This window comes from Tachypleus tridentatus, chromosome 13, assembly GCF_004210375.1.
Source record: "Tachypleus tridentatus isolate NWPU-2018 chromosome 13, ASM421037v1, whole genome shotgun sequence".
Lineage (NCBI taxonomy): Eukaryota > Metazoa > Arthropoda > Merostomata > Xiphosura > Limulidae > Tachypleus > Tachypleus tridentatus.
Window position 1 is genome coordinate 232,970,156 of NC_134837.1, and position 15,938 is coordinate 232,986,093.

The window sequence follows — 15,938 nt, forward strand, 5'->3', positions numbered from 1 at the left end:
CTGTTTTAATTGTCGTTTTGCTTTTATCTTCAATTACTTTTGCAAATTTTACTCCATTTACTTGACTTTTATCTTTTTACTGAACATTTGGCTACTCATTATTATTTTTTTGCGGAGTGTCTTTTAAAACTTTTATTCTTTTACATTTTGATAATAGCTGCTATGACACATAACCCGGAACCAGGACTGGAAAGGCCAACTTCAGGTGATTGACGGTGGTTCTTGAACTTACCTGTTAGTCTTCCTGGTGGGTTATGATCATTACCATTTTGCTAGAGTAAATATTTTACAACTTTGAAGACTGGATGTCACCATTGGTTTTTACACCATTTTCTGTTTTAATTGCTGTTTTGTTTTTACGTTCATTTACTTTTACAAATTTTACTCCATTTACTTGAATTTATCTTTTTACTGGACATTTGGCTACTCATTGTTACAATTTTGCTATGTGTCTTTTAAAACTTCTCTTCTTTTACATTTTGATACTGGTTGCTATGACACATAATCCAGAACTAGGACTGGAAAGACCAACTTCAGGTGACTGATGGTGGTTCTTGAACTTACCTGTTAGTCTTCCTGGTGGGTTATGATCATTACCTTTTTGCTAGAGTAAATACCTTACAACTTCTTATACTCTGCCTTCTATCTTAACATTGTAGACTAGGTGTCAACATTGGTTTTATACTTTTTTGTTTTACATTCATTTCCATTTATGTCTAATACTACATTTATTTATTTTTTTTTACATTTTTACAATGTCTGGCACAGATAGCCTCACTGCTTTGTGCCATTAAACACTAAATCAATCAATCAACCCAACTATGGAATCAGTTTGGTCAAATGTAGCTTTTTTTTAGACATGATTTCTCAAGTGTTCTGTTTTATAAACCTTCCAGATTTCTTATAACCATTTTCTTCTTTGTTGCATTATACTTTTTCCTCTCAGTATTTTGTGTTCCCTCCTACCTTGGCTATTAGGGTTCATGCAGAGTATTTTGTCTCGCATATGATTGAGGGTGCCATTATGCCTCACCCTCAATGGGCTTTTTAGATCACTTTACTTTAGTCTGCTATCAGGCTTAATTTTCATTCCTTGATTCTAAACAGTTGGGGTCAGTTTTGTTCATTTGGGGGCAGACCAAAATCACCTTGTCCATTTATACGACACCCAGTTTTCCCAGCACAACTATGGTTCCTGCAACAGCGCTGCTCTGTCTCACTATTACCTCTAACTTGATCCCTTCTACCCCAGTCACTATATATAATTCAGCCCTCCATATCCTCTGTTTTCACACCTAATTTTTATCAGATCCTTGATGAGGAGATCCAAAGTGTCCCATTGAGTTGCTTCATTTCAGCTTGTTGTATTTGCTCTGTGGATTTATCAATGTAAGTGAAATATGTTCTGCTGTTTATCTTTGGGTCAGGAGTTTTCTTCTGGTTGACCCACTGTTTCTTTTACAGATTTTCTTACTTGGCTTTGAGAAGGGTCTTTGGTCTTCTAATCTGTAGGTCATCATGCTGCTTTGTCCCACCCTTTCCTTTTTTTTTCTGATACTTTAATATTTTACCTCTCCCTTTTGGATTTGTTGTCCTCAATGTGCAGTCCTTTTGGATTGGGATGTTTATGTGGTTTTCAACTGTCTACTTTTTCTTCATTTCAATCTATCTTAGATTCAGTTTTCACTTATCCAATAAGACTTAATTCCTTCTCCTGTTGAGCTGTGGTTGATTTATTGTATGGATCCCACTCTGTGGCAAGTGATGCCTGACTAAGTGTCCTTCAACTAGTCAAATCTCCACTGTCAGGTCATGATGGCTCAATATTTATAAATTTTATGGCTAGTAAATGCTTACTGTTTAGATGGGGTGTCCAAAATATCTGTTTTATGCTGGGTTTTTTTGCAGCATCAATTTGTTCATTCCAGACTGCACTCACTTATGGACTTTGTGGGTGAAGCAGAATGGGGTAGTTACCCATCCCTGCCATTCTTTAGGTTGAATAAATCAGGTGTGGTCTGCTTTTTAAAATAAGGTTTTTGTGGTCATCTGTTGCACTATCTCTGGTGTTTACATTCTTCTGGACTCCCCACCATATATTTCTACCCCCTTTTTTTTTTTTTTTCTTTTAGTGTAGTAAGGGAGCTCTTACGGCTTTCTAATTCCAGTTCACTGGAGTGGTGGGCCATGAATTTATTTAGTTGAGAGTAGGGCAGTATTGTTCTGTTGGTGTAAATGACAACAGGTCTTTTCATCTGATGCTCCATCTGTAAATAAACAAGTTTATATGAGGGGATGTTGTAGCTTTGGATTGAGCCATCAAAATTGCAATTTATCTCTTTGATTACAATCTCTTATCCTACCCCTACATGGATGTTAGTTCCCAGTGGCTGGGTTCTGGATTCATTGTTGAACTAGTTAAGATACATTCTCACACATGGATCACAAGTATTTCTGTTCTCTCAATAAATTAACCTCTTGTTCACTACAACCACATTGCAGGTTAAGGTGGAGGAACTTGTAAGTCACTACAATTCTTCCTCTTGTGTTATCAGTTGGATATTTTAAAATACTAGATCCTGTTTGAATTGATTTGAGTGGACTATTATGCTATATGGGGACATTAATTTTCTGATGTGCTCTGTTTGCAGATGAGTAGGTATGATTAATCCCTCCTACTTACTGATCTTGAGGCGAAAATGGTATGATCCTTTTTCCTAACCCCACATAAATGTCAGTTCCAAGTGGTGGGATTTTAGTTTGTCACATAATGATATGCTTACAACATGCAGTTGAATTATGTTGATCATAGGGTACTGAACAAGAATTGCTATTTATGTGAGTGAAGGCAAGTACCCATTGAAAATACATTTTCATTACAGGAAAATTATAACTTCAAGCTCGCAGTAGCAAAAACCTCTAAATTTAACAAGAGCCTTCCAGTATTATAATACTTTAGAGTATTTATAGTAATAATTTCCTTAATATGAAGATCCTTTTGAAATGTATCATTAATATTTTTGGACTTGTGAAACTGTTATCTTCAAATAATAATATTTGCAAATGTACTTAGTTTTATCCTGAAATACAAACTGTTTTTTTTTAAACACAGAATTCCAGCTTTAAATATGAAGAGTAAATCCAAGATGTTCTCATTGTTTACTGATATTGTTGTCTACAATTCTTTTAAAGATTTGTTGGTATTAATCTTAAGTGATTGTAATTTCAAAATAACAGGCTTGTCAAACTCAACAGCATAAATAGCACAGCAGCAAATGATCACCAACTTTAAAATTTCAGTTGGTCAGTAACACTTGGCATCATTGCTGGTAGCTGAAATGGAATATTTATTTTATATTAAGGAAACTATCACCACACCCAGGATTAGACCTACTTATAACAAGAAATTTTAGTGTAGAAAAAAATGTTTTAACTATGTATTAACCTGCATTGTATTTCAGATTTTTGAGAATTTTTGTGTACACCATTAATAACTTGTACAGCAGATGTGTCCCCCAGTGGGTCAATGGAAGTTTTACAAATTACAATACTAAAATCCAGGGTTTGATTTCCTATAGCAGATGGAATTAGTACATTTTGTAGCTTTGTGTTGATACAGACATTAAATTTATTTTTGGAATGTTTTCTTTCAGTATTACTTGTGTTTATTGTTTAAAACAATCTATGTCCATTATTAGATAACCCATACCTTTACATGTACCAAGTAAAACAGACATCAAGTCTAAATTTTAATGTTTTTTATGAGTGTTTTTAATTGCAGTTTTGTATAAAAATTAGGCCTAAACAAATATTTCCTGGTCTAAACTATGAATCTGAAATGTTGCTGTCAGATTGAGTTACCTGAATATGTTGTTTTTTAATATTACTTCTTATCTTTGAATATCCCAGAACTAAATCTTACTTGCATGCATTTTTATATTCTGTGATTGTTTAGAACACTTTTTCAACAGATTGAGATTCACATATTTTTGTTTTTCATTCATGTAACCTGTGTTGTTTTTCAAAAAACTGTATATATGTAATTTTCCTCTAATAAAACAGTGCAAAAGGTTTTATTTTTATTTTAAATCTTAAAAAATATACATGTATATTAAAGTACAAATAATACATGTGTACATGAAATATTCACTACAATGGCTGTTATTATTAAACTTGCATGTTTCAAATAATAATTAATTTTATTTCTTTTTTAAATTAAGGTGTTTTTTTTCTACTCCCATTTTAGAACACATTCTAAAATCACTTACTAGTTTTTCAAGTGCAGAAGAGAAGCTGATGGCCTTATGTAAAAAGCAGATTGAAGTACTAGAAGATCAGCGAACGCTTGAGGCAAAGTTGAAACAGACTGAGAGACATGTTTTACAGGTGATAAAAGAAAAAGAACAGCTCCAAGCAGAACACAACCGTACTGTGCTAGCTAAAAGTCGTCTAGAAAGTTTGTGTCGAGAATTGCAACGGCAGAATAAAGCTGTAAAGGTAAGTGGGAACAGAATTTTGCCTGTAAAATATCATTACTTGTTACAAGATAAGTTTAACTTTCTCCCTGTGCTCAGTGAATTACAGTGACCATTAGGCAGACTTTCCACACTATAACTTTTAAAGTATTTGTGTATCTTAATGAAACTTGTTGAATGTTCAGTATATAGTTATTTAGTTACTTTTGCTGACAATTTTTCTGTGAATATATGAAATCAAAATGTTAGATTTCATTTGCATAATCTCTAAAATCTTGTATGTGGATGCCAAACATTTTTTAAGCAAAACTTTGGATCTCTTATTTTCTCTACCCTAACTTTTATACACATTTAGTCAATTTGACTGACCTCATAACCTCCACAAAAAATATAAAACAAACCTGAATTACTCTCTTTCTTTATAGAATGACTACAAATTGTAACAAGAAACAACAATTGTGTTTATCCTAAATAACTTAAACATAACAATTATTGTTTTATTGCCCTTTGACCCACCTAATAATCTCACCACACAAGTTGTAAATCACTTGATACGTGTGTATTGATCTAGATAATGCAAGCTCACCTCATAAAGAATAATTATTTTTCATGATCTTATTTAAATAACCTACTAAGTTTCTAATTTTTAAGTTTATCATGGCGATCCCTCAAGATCAGAACGATGGTCCTTCAAGTTCATACGTGGGTCTGGAGATGGCTAATGAAGCTAATCCTTGCTGCACAGGTCTTTTGGCAGTAAGGGGCAGGTCAATTCAGAGAGAAAGAGAGGTTTCAGTAATAGCTGGTGTTGTTTTCTCTTCTCTCACTTCTCTTCAAAATGTTGTCTCCTTGATGACTCAAAGAATTCTACTTCCTGATGGATAAGGGATCTTCAGGTGGTTTGATCATGGGCGAGAGTTTCCCAGTTCTTAACATCAGTGTTGCAGCTCTTGATTGTTGTCTTCAGTCCATCTTTAAATGTGACCTGTCTATTAGAGGAGGCTCTTGACAATGAGTGGCTTCAGTGCTGCTGATCTTGTCTTTTTTGAGGATGCTAAGGTTGGTTGTGTATTCCTCCCATTTGATCTTCAACATACTCCAGAGGCTCCTTTGGTGGAAGCGTTTCAACTGGCTCAGGTGTGAACCATGTTTCAGATTTGTACAGGAGGGTGGGGATAACAACTGCCTTGTATATGAGCATCTTGGTGACTGTTCTAAATTTTTAAGTTACTTTTATAATGATAAATAAAGAGTGTACATTAAAAACAAGGAGCATGGTTCCTAACTGTCTTGTTTTTTGCTCTTGACTGTTGGACAAAGTCAACATTATTTTTTATACTAAATAGTGTAGTACACTAAATTTTTATTTAATTAAATAATGTACCTAAGAATACAGAATAATATCATGAACCTTTAAATATTTAGCTAATCTTGTTGATATGAATACTGTGAGAGACATTTTTAACCTGGAGGCAAAACAGACAATACTGTGAACAGGAAACAATGTAATGTAATATGTCATTTGAAAAGCTCAAACTGTTTCTATATTGCTTAAAATTATGTAGTATAACATGCCAAAGAACTATTAGCAATTTTTGAAAGAAAAGATGAGACAGGTGAATCTTATTTTATAGTTTGTGACTATGTAAACAAATAATATCCAGAGCTAAAAGAATTATCTTTTCACTTGGTAATATCTATATTATAATGAATAATCTACATTATATTCCATACTTCTCAGAGGAATAGTAAATACATTAGAGAAGAAGACCTAGTAATCAAATGTCATAATTCTCATACTAGTTGATAAAATTTTGTGTATTTCCTTATTAAAAAAAACAAACTTAGTTAATAAATATAGTTTTAATATATGTTTTGATACCAGGTATACCTTCATATAATGATAAAGTAGTTTAATTAAATATTAAATGTAATTCTCTAAAACATCATGGCATGCAAATTGTTACCTACCTGTAGCAAGAGGGTTAATGCTTCAATTGTCAACTGAAAGTGGTGTTACTTTTTACTTTTACTGTTTTCATAACAGGTTAGGAAGAAATTCTATTTCAGAAAGCACCTTGGGTTGGATTCCTGTATATGATGAGGGGACCACCCAGAGAAGGTTCTGTACTTTCAGTTTACTTCCTCTGGGATCTAAACATTTATCTACATATTTGCTGTGTGTGGTGACCCATGAAGGGGAGGTGAGGATCCTGGTGGTTGAGGGGTCCAATCCCAACATGCCACTTTGAACATGAATTCCTGTTGACAGGTGGCCTTGAGGTGCCACATTAGGGTCATTCTACTGGTCCTCTTGGGCTTGGGTCAACTGAGTACCAGTGTTGGACATTCTCAACAGGTGTGGAACATTGTGTCTGATGCTGGTGTTTGAGTATAGTGCTTACAAAACCCTGGTGTTGTTGTAGTGTCATTGTTTAGCATTGAAGTACATCCAATAGTGGATGAGGTAACTAGGCACTGAATCTTTCTTCTTTTATTATGGATCCCCCAAGTCCAAATAAAAATAAAATAATAAAAAACAGTTCATTGGTAAGTGACCACATCTTGAACACACTGAACCAGCAGTCTTCACCTTCTTCACCTGTACCTTGTTTTCTCACACTACATTCTTTGTCAGACAAATTTTTAAGGCAAATGTCTCTCTTTTGTATTCAGAAGGAACTACAAGGACTTGCTGGCTTGTCAGTCAAGAAGCTGTGGTTTGGGGATATCTTGGTGGAAACATCCACCTCGAAACACAGTAAACTCTTTTTGAATGCGAAGGCCATTGGGATATACCCATTTAAGTTAGTCCCCATGCTACTTTGAATTCCTCATGAGGAGTTATTGTTGAAAGGGATTTGAAGAACATACCCAAATCAGTGATTCTCACTGGTTTCTCCACCCAAGGAGTTTCTCCAGTGAGGCACGTTGCCACTCACAAGGAAAGAATTATGCTTCCTACAAATAAATGACTAATTTTGACATTTACGTCACCCTTCCACCTGACACTGTCAAGGCAAGTTATATAAACTGTAAGATACGGCCATAAATTCTCAACCCTCTCAGATGTTTTCAGTGTCAGTAGTTTGGTCACTTGAAAATGTAATGTCATGGTTCTTTGGCATGTGCTTGTTGAGGTGGAAGAGACCATGATGCCTGTGAGTGCAAACTGGACCCTCAATGTATTAAATGTAGTGGCTCTCACTCATCTTACTTTCATTCTTTCCCAAAGTGGGTGAAGGAGAAAGAGGTATACAGTTTGAAAATGGTTCACAGTATTTCTTACCCTAAGGCTTGGAAGTTATTGTTCCCACCTCCATCACAGACATATGCTCCTGCACCATGTTTCACTGCTTCCATGAAAGTGCAGACAGATCTTTTTGAGCCTCCAATAGAATTATTTCCAAATCATGTGCAGAGGTTTTGCATTTTGTAGATAAGTGTGTTGATAAGTCAACACCTACCCCTGTTTCTGTTCCTGAGATATTGAATGATTATTTGTTGATTCCTATTATCCAGTTTGATTTTCCTTAAAGAAAACATTTCTGAAACCTGTCAGTACAGTTACCTTTTCAGCAGTTTTCTTGATACCAGAATGTCTTTGTCATTTGATACACCTTTGGAGGCTGTTGTCATCTGTATTTCCTTGGGTCATATCATCACTGTTTATTCTCTATACCTGTATTCTGGAGAGACTCATAATCATCAATTATACCTTGATGCTCTTGTTGAACAGTTGCCAGTTCCCTGTTTAGTCCTGCAGGACTTTAATGGACATAATCCCCTCTGGGGTGGTGGTGATATTGATGGGAGGGATCATTCCCTAGAGCATATGCTGTCAGATCAAAACCTTTCTCTCTTCAGTACTGGTTCTTATACTTATTTTCATGCACCTAGTCATTCTTTTACTGCTGTTTATCTCTGTATGCTGCCCTTCACTTTTCTGAGAGGATTGGCAGTGATCATTTTCCTGTCATTTTGAGGGATTTTAGTAGTAGTTGATGCCACCCTCACTACTTGTCTCAGTGGAAGTTGGACTATGATAACTGGCTCTCTTTTGCTACTCTTTCGGAATATGATACTGCCATCATCTATATGGCATCGATAGATGACTGCATGACAGCAGTGACTAATTAACTACTTCCAGGCAGCCACTTAATGTGTTCCTAAACTCTCAACAAGTTTACCATGGATCCTCATCCATGGTGGAGTCCTGCCTACCAAATGGCATGAAAGTCTCAAAAACAGGCCTGGGATACCATTTGTAGGTATCCCACACTTTCAAACCACACTACCACATTGCTTTTCAGTAAGTTCATGCCCATACTCAGCATGTAAGACATCAAAATCAAAAGGAATCTTGGATTAAGTTCACATCTAGCATCTCTTCTACAACCAGTTCCAAAATCATATGAGACAGGATTTGGAAGATCAATGGGCAGTATCCTTCTCTTCTCCTTTTGATCTTGCTTTTCAATAACAAGGAAGCTGCTGATGCCCAAGGCATCACCAATACTCCCTGTAAAAGCTTTTCTCATGCATCTGGTACTCCTTATTTATCGTACATCTTCTTGGCCATCAAGTCTTTGGCATTGCAATCACCTCTTTCCTTTCAGACCAATCATTTCCATGATTACAATTGCCCATTTATCCTGGGGGTACTCAAGCTTGCTCTTCATCAGTCTAGTAGTGCATCAATCAGACCTGATGATATTCACTATGAGATGCTGTGCCATCTCTCTCCTGCCTCTCTTTCTGTTCTTTTTATTGTTTTTAACTATCTGGCAAAAGAATATTTTTTGTGATATTGACTTCCACATTTCGTATCAGTCATTGAGCATGAGGTTTATTGAGTGGCAGCTTGAGACAGCCCTCAATCATTTGTTGAACTGGACTACAACAAACGATCTCACCTTTTCTTTCTCTAAAACCATTTGCATGCACTTTTGCCACTAACACGGTATTCTCACCAATCCTATGCTCCATCTTAGTAATGCTGTTCTTCCCACAGTCCCTGAGGTCATGTTTTTGGGGCTTATCTTTGACCATAAGAATACCTTCATTCCACATATCAAGCAGCTACATGTCAAATGTACAAGGACACTGAATATTCTTTGTGTTCTCTCTTCCATCTTTTGGTGAGCAAATTGATGTTCTGTGCAACAGATTTATCATGTTCTCATTTGATCCAGACTAGACTATAGTTCTCTGGTCTGAAGTTCTTCCAGAACCTCAGCCTTGAAGATATTTGACCTGTTTACCATCTGGAGCTTCAGCTCTGCATAAGGTCTTTCTGCACTTCTCCTGTCTAGAGTTTGTTCACTGAGTCCCATGAACCTCCTCTTTACCTATGCCACTTGCAACATCCTTTACAGTATGTTTTAAAACTGCTGTTCTTACCACAACAATCCACCTGGGATTGTGTTTCTTCCACAGTGAGCCGTGCTATGCATTGTGTACAGTCCCAGAGAAAAAAAAACAATAAGCTAAAAATCATTGTTTTCTTTTGTCTGGGTCTGATGCACCAATGTTTGGTTTGTGTGACACTCAAGTCACAATAGCCTATGTTTTGCTGTCATTATGACTTTTAATGATGGTGTCATTTTAGACATGTTTTTTTCTGTGGGTTTTCCCCTGACACCTGACAGTGTCATTGGTGAAGGTGACGCTATCCACCTTATTTGTGTTTTCAAATGTTTAAGGGTCATTGGCCTTTTTAATTCTATTTAAGCTTTTTATCAGCTTTTTGAAGTTTCTTTTGTTTTCACCTTGATTAAATTTTACATTTTACTTTTTTTTTTTACCAGTTGTTTGGTGCAGATAGCTTAGTTGCTTTGCTTCAATAAACACCAACCAACCAACTTTCAGAGAACACATACCTCTCTATACAATGAACAACTATTACCTTGTGCCACAGTCATGTAGATGTTTGTATATGCAAAAGTTTTAATGAAGCTCCTGTCCTTGCATATTAAAGTGTACTGTGTCAACCTGTCATTAACTATAACTATCATTAGACTAGAACCCACCACCAGTAAGGGGCTACACTTCCATGGGCATGAGCATTGGAACAAAGGTAAATTTTCCCAATATTATTTTTTACAGAAGTGTTTCATCTTAAGACTTCACAGAAACGTTTGTGCTAATTATTTTAATTCTTCATTATGTTTCATAGTGTATCATTGTCTTTAATCTTTTTGAATTATGAGAAAAAATAAGTTTTTAAACATTTCAGAAATACCGTATTTTCCGGTTAATAAGCTGAGGCCAATTTTCAGCTCTGAAAATGAGGGTTTTTACTTATTACCGCCCAATAAGCCAAAGCCATTTTTAAGAAGTGACAAGTTTCTTCAAAATGATTTCTTAGTCTCGTTTCAGCATCAGCATGCATGTTGTGTGTGATCATTGGCGTTCTGTAGTAAAGCAGAACGTGTCGTATTGAAACAGAGATGGAATCAATATGTCATTCGTTATTGGCTCCACTCACTGCAATTAGGTAACCAATGAAATTCCAGAAACAACGTTTCACTGTAGTCTTAACGTGCTTTGCTGATGGGACAAAATTACCGCCTATGGTAATTTTCAAAAGTAAAACATTTCCTAAGAAGAAGAAATTTCCGAAAGGAGTGATCGGCCAATAAGCCGACCCCCAAAAATCAGGTCCAAAATTTAGGGCCAGAAATTCGGCTTATTAGGCGGAAAATACGGTAACTGGGATTGTGTTATATTTAATTTGATAATTCCTTTTAATCAAAATCTGTAAATTTTGGGTACTGTTTCAGTGTCTGTAATAAGATTTCTTTGCCAATACTATTTCTTGTCATTTAAACTAACCTAGGATATTTATTCTGTGCTGTTAAATGTCTCAAGTGGATTGCAACATTCCTGTACACCTAAACCCTTTCTGGAGTTTGGTCTCCATAGGAGAAAACGTTGGCTGCTCATTTAGCGTCCTGTTATTTTCAGTCTCTCCTGTTTTACCAACTTGTCATGATCCTTCTAGACACCTCAACCACCACATTTGGTTGGCAGCCTGCCACTTTTTAGAAGCTTTAAACTTGGTGATAAATCAGCTGTCTCACTTAGACCAAATCATTCCCACATAATAGTACCTTAGTCATCTGGAATTATTGTTTTGTGAATCTTCTTATCTGTGCTGTTCCAGCTCTCTTCAGTATTGAGCTTTTACTTTTTTGGTCATCAACAATAGACTTTGCAACTCTGGCTGTAGATACTTTGAGTCAGGATTGGACCAATCTCTATTTTTATTTTTATCCTTTTCAACTGCTTCTCAGAGTACAATCTCTTATAAATGACAATTTTTCCTGGGTCCTTCTCATTGTGTCTCTCTCATCAGCACATTCACAATTTCTACTTCTTCACCTCTTGATTCTGAGAAGCTGCTTCCTTTTCCAGCTTACAAGGCCCTTTTAAATCAACTTTAGACATCCACTGTTTACCAAGAAATATCACACCTTCACCTTCATGTTTTTGTGCAGTTACTTGCAAGCCAGGCAAAATTTTCTGGCAGAGTAAACCATTGTCTTACTTGATCTTTCCAGCTATCTGTAGATACCCTTGCACTTTATCAGTGCATGTGAATGGTTTAAAAACTGCTGATCCATTCATCATTCCATTCTCTCAGGCTATCTAACCCTCACTTATTTTTTTCCCCTAATTTTTCAAGGGCAGTTGATCCATTTCTTCAATCATTGGTGGTAGAACAGCTTTATCTTTGACCTTTATTTTCTTCCAAGGTTATTTATTTTTATTTCTCCAGTCTTTACAGAATTTACTCAAAGCATTTTTCTCAGTCATCTTTCTTGTCCAGTCTCTCTCCCAGACTGGGATTTCTGTTTGGTTCTTCGGGCTGTCATATATCATCTTTCTATAAAGATGCATTTTCTTCTCACCTGCAGGCAAGATTTCCCTTACAGTATTGGCTTAGATGCCTTCCATGTGCTTTATAACAAATAAAGGTTGATTTTATTCCCAGGCTTCTTCCTCCCCAAGACTTTGGCTGTCTAGGAAGGTAACTGAATGTTTTCTCCAGTGCTCTCAATATCCACATAAACTGTGTCCTTTATACCTTCCACCACCACCTTTTACATCTGAGTAGGGTTCTTCTCCCATTTACTGCTTCCTTCTTATTTTGTATTCCGAAAAGCTACTTCTGTTTACTTCTGGAGTTTCTCTTTCTCTTTTACATTTCAGAAAGCTACTTTTCTCATTTACTCTGAGGTTTCCTTATTTTTATGATTGAGTAGAATACTTCTGCTTGTTTTTGAAGCCCTTTGTATAGGTTGAGACACGTTTTTGTATTTTATATCAACTACAGAGGTTGAGTACATTTTACTTAAATGAACTGGAAGCCTCACAACATCTTATCCTGCTATATTTGACAACTGTACATCTTGACAGTACCCCTCAATGTAGTTTTATTGTAAGAATATCATGTCCAAGGTATACCATTCTTTCCTGATGTTTTCCATAATCCTTCTAATATATAAGGAAGATAATTTCCCAGAGCCTTCATTAACCACCAAAATGCACAAAACTTCATTGGTGCTGCATCTGGCAACTTGACCAGTATATCTTCATAAAGGATAGCAAGAGTACCCATTTCATTTTGCAACTGTTTGAGGTACTTGATAGTTGAATAAATACATCATAGAAATAATTTATGTATACACAATGTGTTACTGTTCTAAATGCATATCATTCTTTATATTGCATACTGTTGGAAGGGGCACATAAGCTACTATTACCAATAGTCTTTGTGTTTGTGAATTTTCATCTATCACAAGACATCTCACTTTGCTTACCATGACAGAGGTAAGTCTTGTAACAAGTCTCTTTCTGGATGGTCCTGGTGCTCCTGATTTATTTATAATCTTATATTTTCCAATGCTGTTAACTTAAATTCTGAATTCCTGATCTGAGCACAGGTTTACTACCTGAATATATAAATATTTTGTATTGACAAAATAAGGCTGTTTACATACCTTTCCTAAAAATTTTCAGTAGCATCACACTACCTACAAAATACCAAACAATTATGTAGTTCTGATACATAATACTCAGCTATAACTGAATGTCACATGTTGTCATGATGTCAGTTGATGATTTGAATATTCAGAATTGTCTATTTTTTAACCTTCTTTATACAAAAGATAAACACATACATGTTTTTGTGTTTTCTATGTATAACTAGTTATCTTAGTAACATTGATAATGAAATGTAGTAATGTGAGGTAAAAGCAGAACTGTTTTTAAACTAAGGTTTAAAAGCAATTGTATACTTACTTTCACAAGATATGGATTTCATAAAACTTACTATAGGAAGACAGTCTTTCAAGGATTCGTGAAGAAGAGGAAAAACGAAAGGAAGTAGCAGGAAAGTTCCAGGCAACATTGAATGATATTACAAATTTAATGCAAGACAACCAACAGCGTTATTCAAAACAAAGAGAAGAAAATGGTGAACTAGCCCAGAAACTGAAATCCTTGGTTGATCATTATGAAATGTGGGAGAAGGTAAATATTTAAAACTGGCAAAAACATTTTAATAAAATATAAATCATAAATTTATTTTTTTTAAAAGGTGATGCATATTCCAAACTATTCTTTTTCTTTGTTATAAGAAAGACATGTTAGAAGTTGTTAGTAAAATAACAGAAATATCTCAGATTACATATTTTTTGTGTAAATCTTTAATACATAAACTTTATACTTTTTTCATTGTCAGTTTTGGTTGAAATGACCTTTGACTTTTATCCATTTGCTCTTGTAATTGTTAGCAGATCTTCTACACACACATGCATTTGTAGGATGCATAAACTTTTCTTCCCTACAAGTAAATAAATACTTATTTTTGTTAAATCTAAATTGATCTGAATTTTAAAACAATATCAGTAACATTATCATTTCTCACCTTGTGTTCACAGGGGCTTAGAATTTTATTTCCAACTAAAATTACCTTTACTACCAATTGGCAATCTCAATACAAAATTATTTCATTTCTGACTCATAGTTCTTTATAGCACATAAACCCTTGATCAAATTAGTTTAAAAGACCAATGCCCTGCAAGATTATATCAACATAAACTTAATTATTTAATAATATATACTCTGTTTTTGTTATTGTGTGCTATTTCTATCAGTAAAAGAATCAGCATTTTACATGCTCTTTTTGTTGTCTGCTTTTGATGTGATACCTTTGCTCCACAAAATATTAGTACAGTTTTAATACAGCAGTGTTTAAAAATATTGTAGAAATCTGTAGTAAAAATGTTTTGCAAATATTCATCTTCTGCTGCACCACATTTGTTGTGCAAAATTCAAATATTCAAGTGAAAAACCAAAATGCAAAGCACATTTACTTTGCCTAATAAAAAAATTATAAAAGCTAAAAGTGTGAATCATTTTGGGTATGAGTATATCATTATGTAATATCACACCACCACGCCACTTCTTTGTTGTGGACATCAACATCATCCAATGAAAAATGACATTACATTCTTGTCCTCAAAAGCTGTATCTTGCAGTGATTGGGGCAGGAGCCCCCAAATTTTGCATTGGAACCTCAGACTCAAGTCTGGAGGAAGCTTGAATTAGTTTGAACATTAAAAGTTAAAATACTCAAATTCATGTGTGATTTTTCATCAGAAATATTTAAGTCTTTTGATTTTAACTTTTTTATCATGTTTCAGTATCCAGTACCATAACAAGAACATTTCTATACTGCTTATAATTATCGTAGTCCAGTAGATAAGTTCTGGTTGACAAAATACAAAGCATTTCAAATTCTTTTTTCATTTACATATTATATGAAATATGATTTGAATCACGAAATATGTTAGGCTGGCAGTAAGTGAATACCAGTAGTAAACTTACACATTTAAAAACAAGTTAGAATATAAGTAAGTATTCTGTTGGCATTGAAAAAAAAAAAAACATGGAAGGTGAACTTACACGAGTTAGAAATGTTGATTCTGTAACCAAGCTAATTGTACAAAAATTCAATAAAACTGATTATTTAACTGTTTTTAGTCAACTTGTGACAACTTGGAAAGTTGGAAAAATAGTGACAAAGTTTAGGTTATAAATTGTAACCACAAATAGTATATAGCTGTAGAATAGTGGCACGACTTTGTGATAATGTTGAATAGATAGGGGTCAAAAAACATGTATATAATGTGTTGGCATCACAGAATTTACAAAGTTCATATGATGATGTGCTATCATTGTGATCATTAACAAAATCAGTTTTCAACCTTTTTTAAGTATCAAAGACCATATCATTATTTTGGTATGTTTATGCAACTTTTTTCCATTTTCTATGCATACATAAGACTTTCCAACATTCACATCATAAATATATTGAAACATCCTTGTAAAGTAGATGTAAGAAAGTTATAATCTTGTGCTAATACCATAGTTTATACAAAGGTTGCATAT

General features: G+C 34.7%; 2 protein-coding genes across 2 annotated transcripts in view; both read left to right on the plus strand.

Annotated features, from left to right (window-relative positions):
• Positions 1-15,938, plus strand: part of RpL24 (ribosomal protein L24) — a 399,722-nt gene that overhangs the window by 268,227 nt on the left and 115,557 nt on the right. The gene's annotated exons all lie outside the window — the stretch shown is intronic.
• The window catches only part of LOC143240266 (uncharacterized), a 50,785-nt gene that overhangs the window by 25,534 nt on the left and 9,313 nt on the right, over positions 1-15,938 (plus strand). Inside the window, exons 4-5 of the mRNA XM_076482437.1 lie at positions 4,247-4,497; positions 13,821-14,015. Of these exons, the coding sequence (XP_076338552.1) occupies positions 4,247-4,497; positions 13,821-14,015 (446 nt within the window). The remainder of the gene's footprint in view (positions 1-4,246; positions 4,498-13,820; positions 14,016-15,938) is intronic.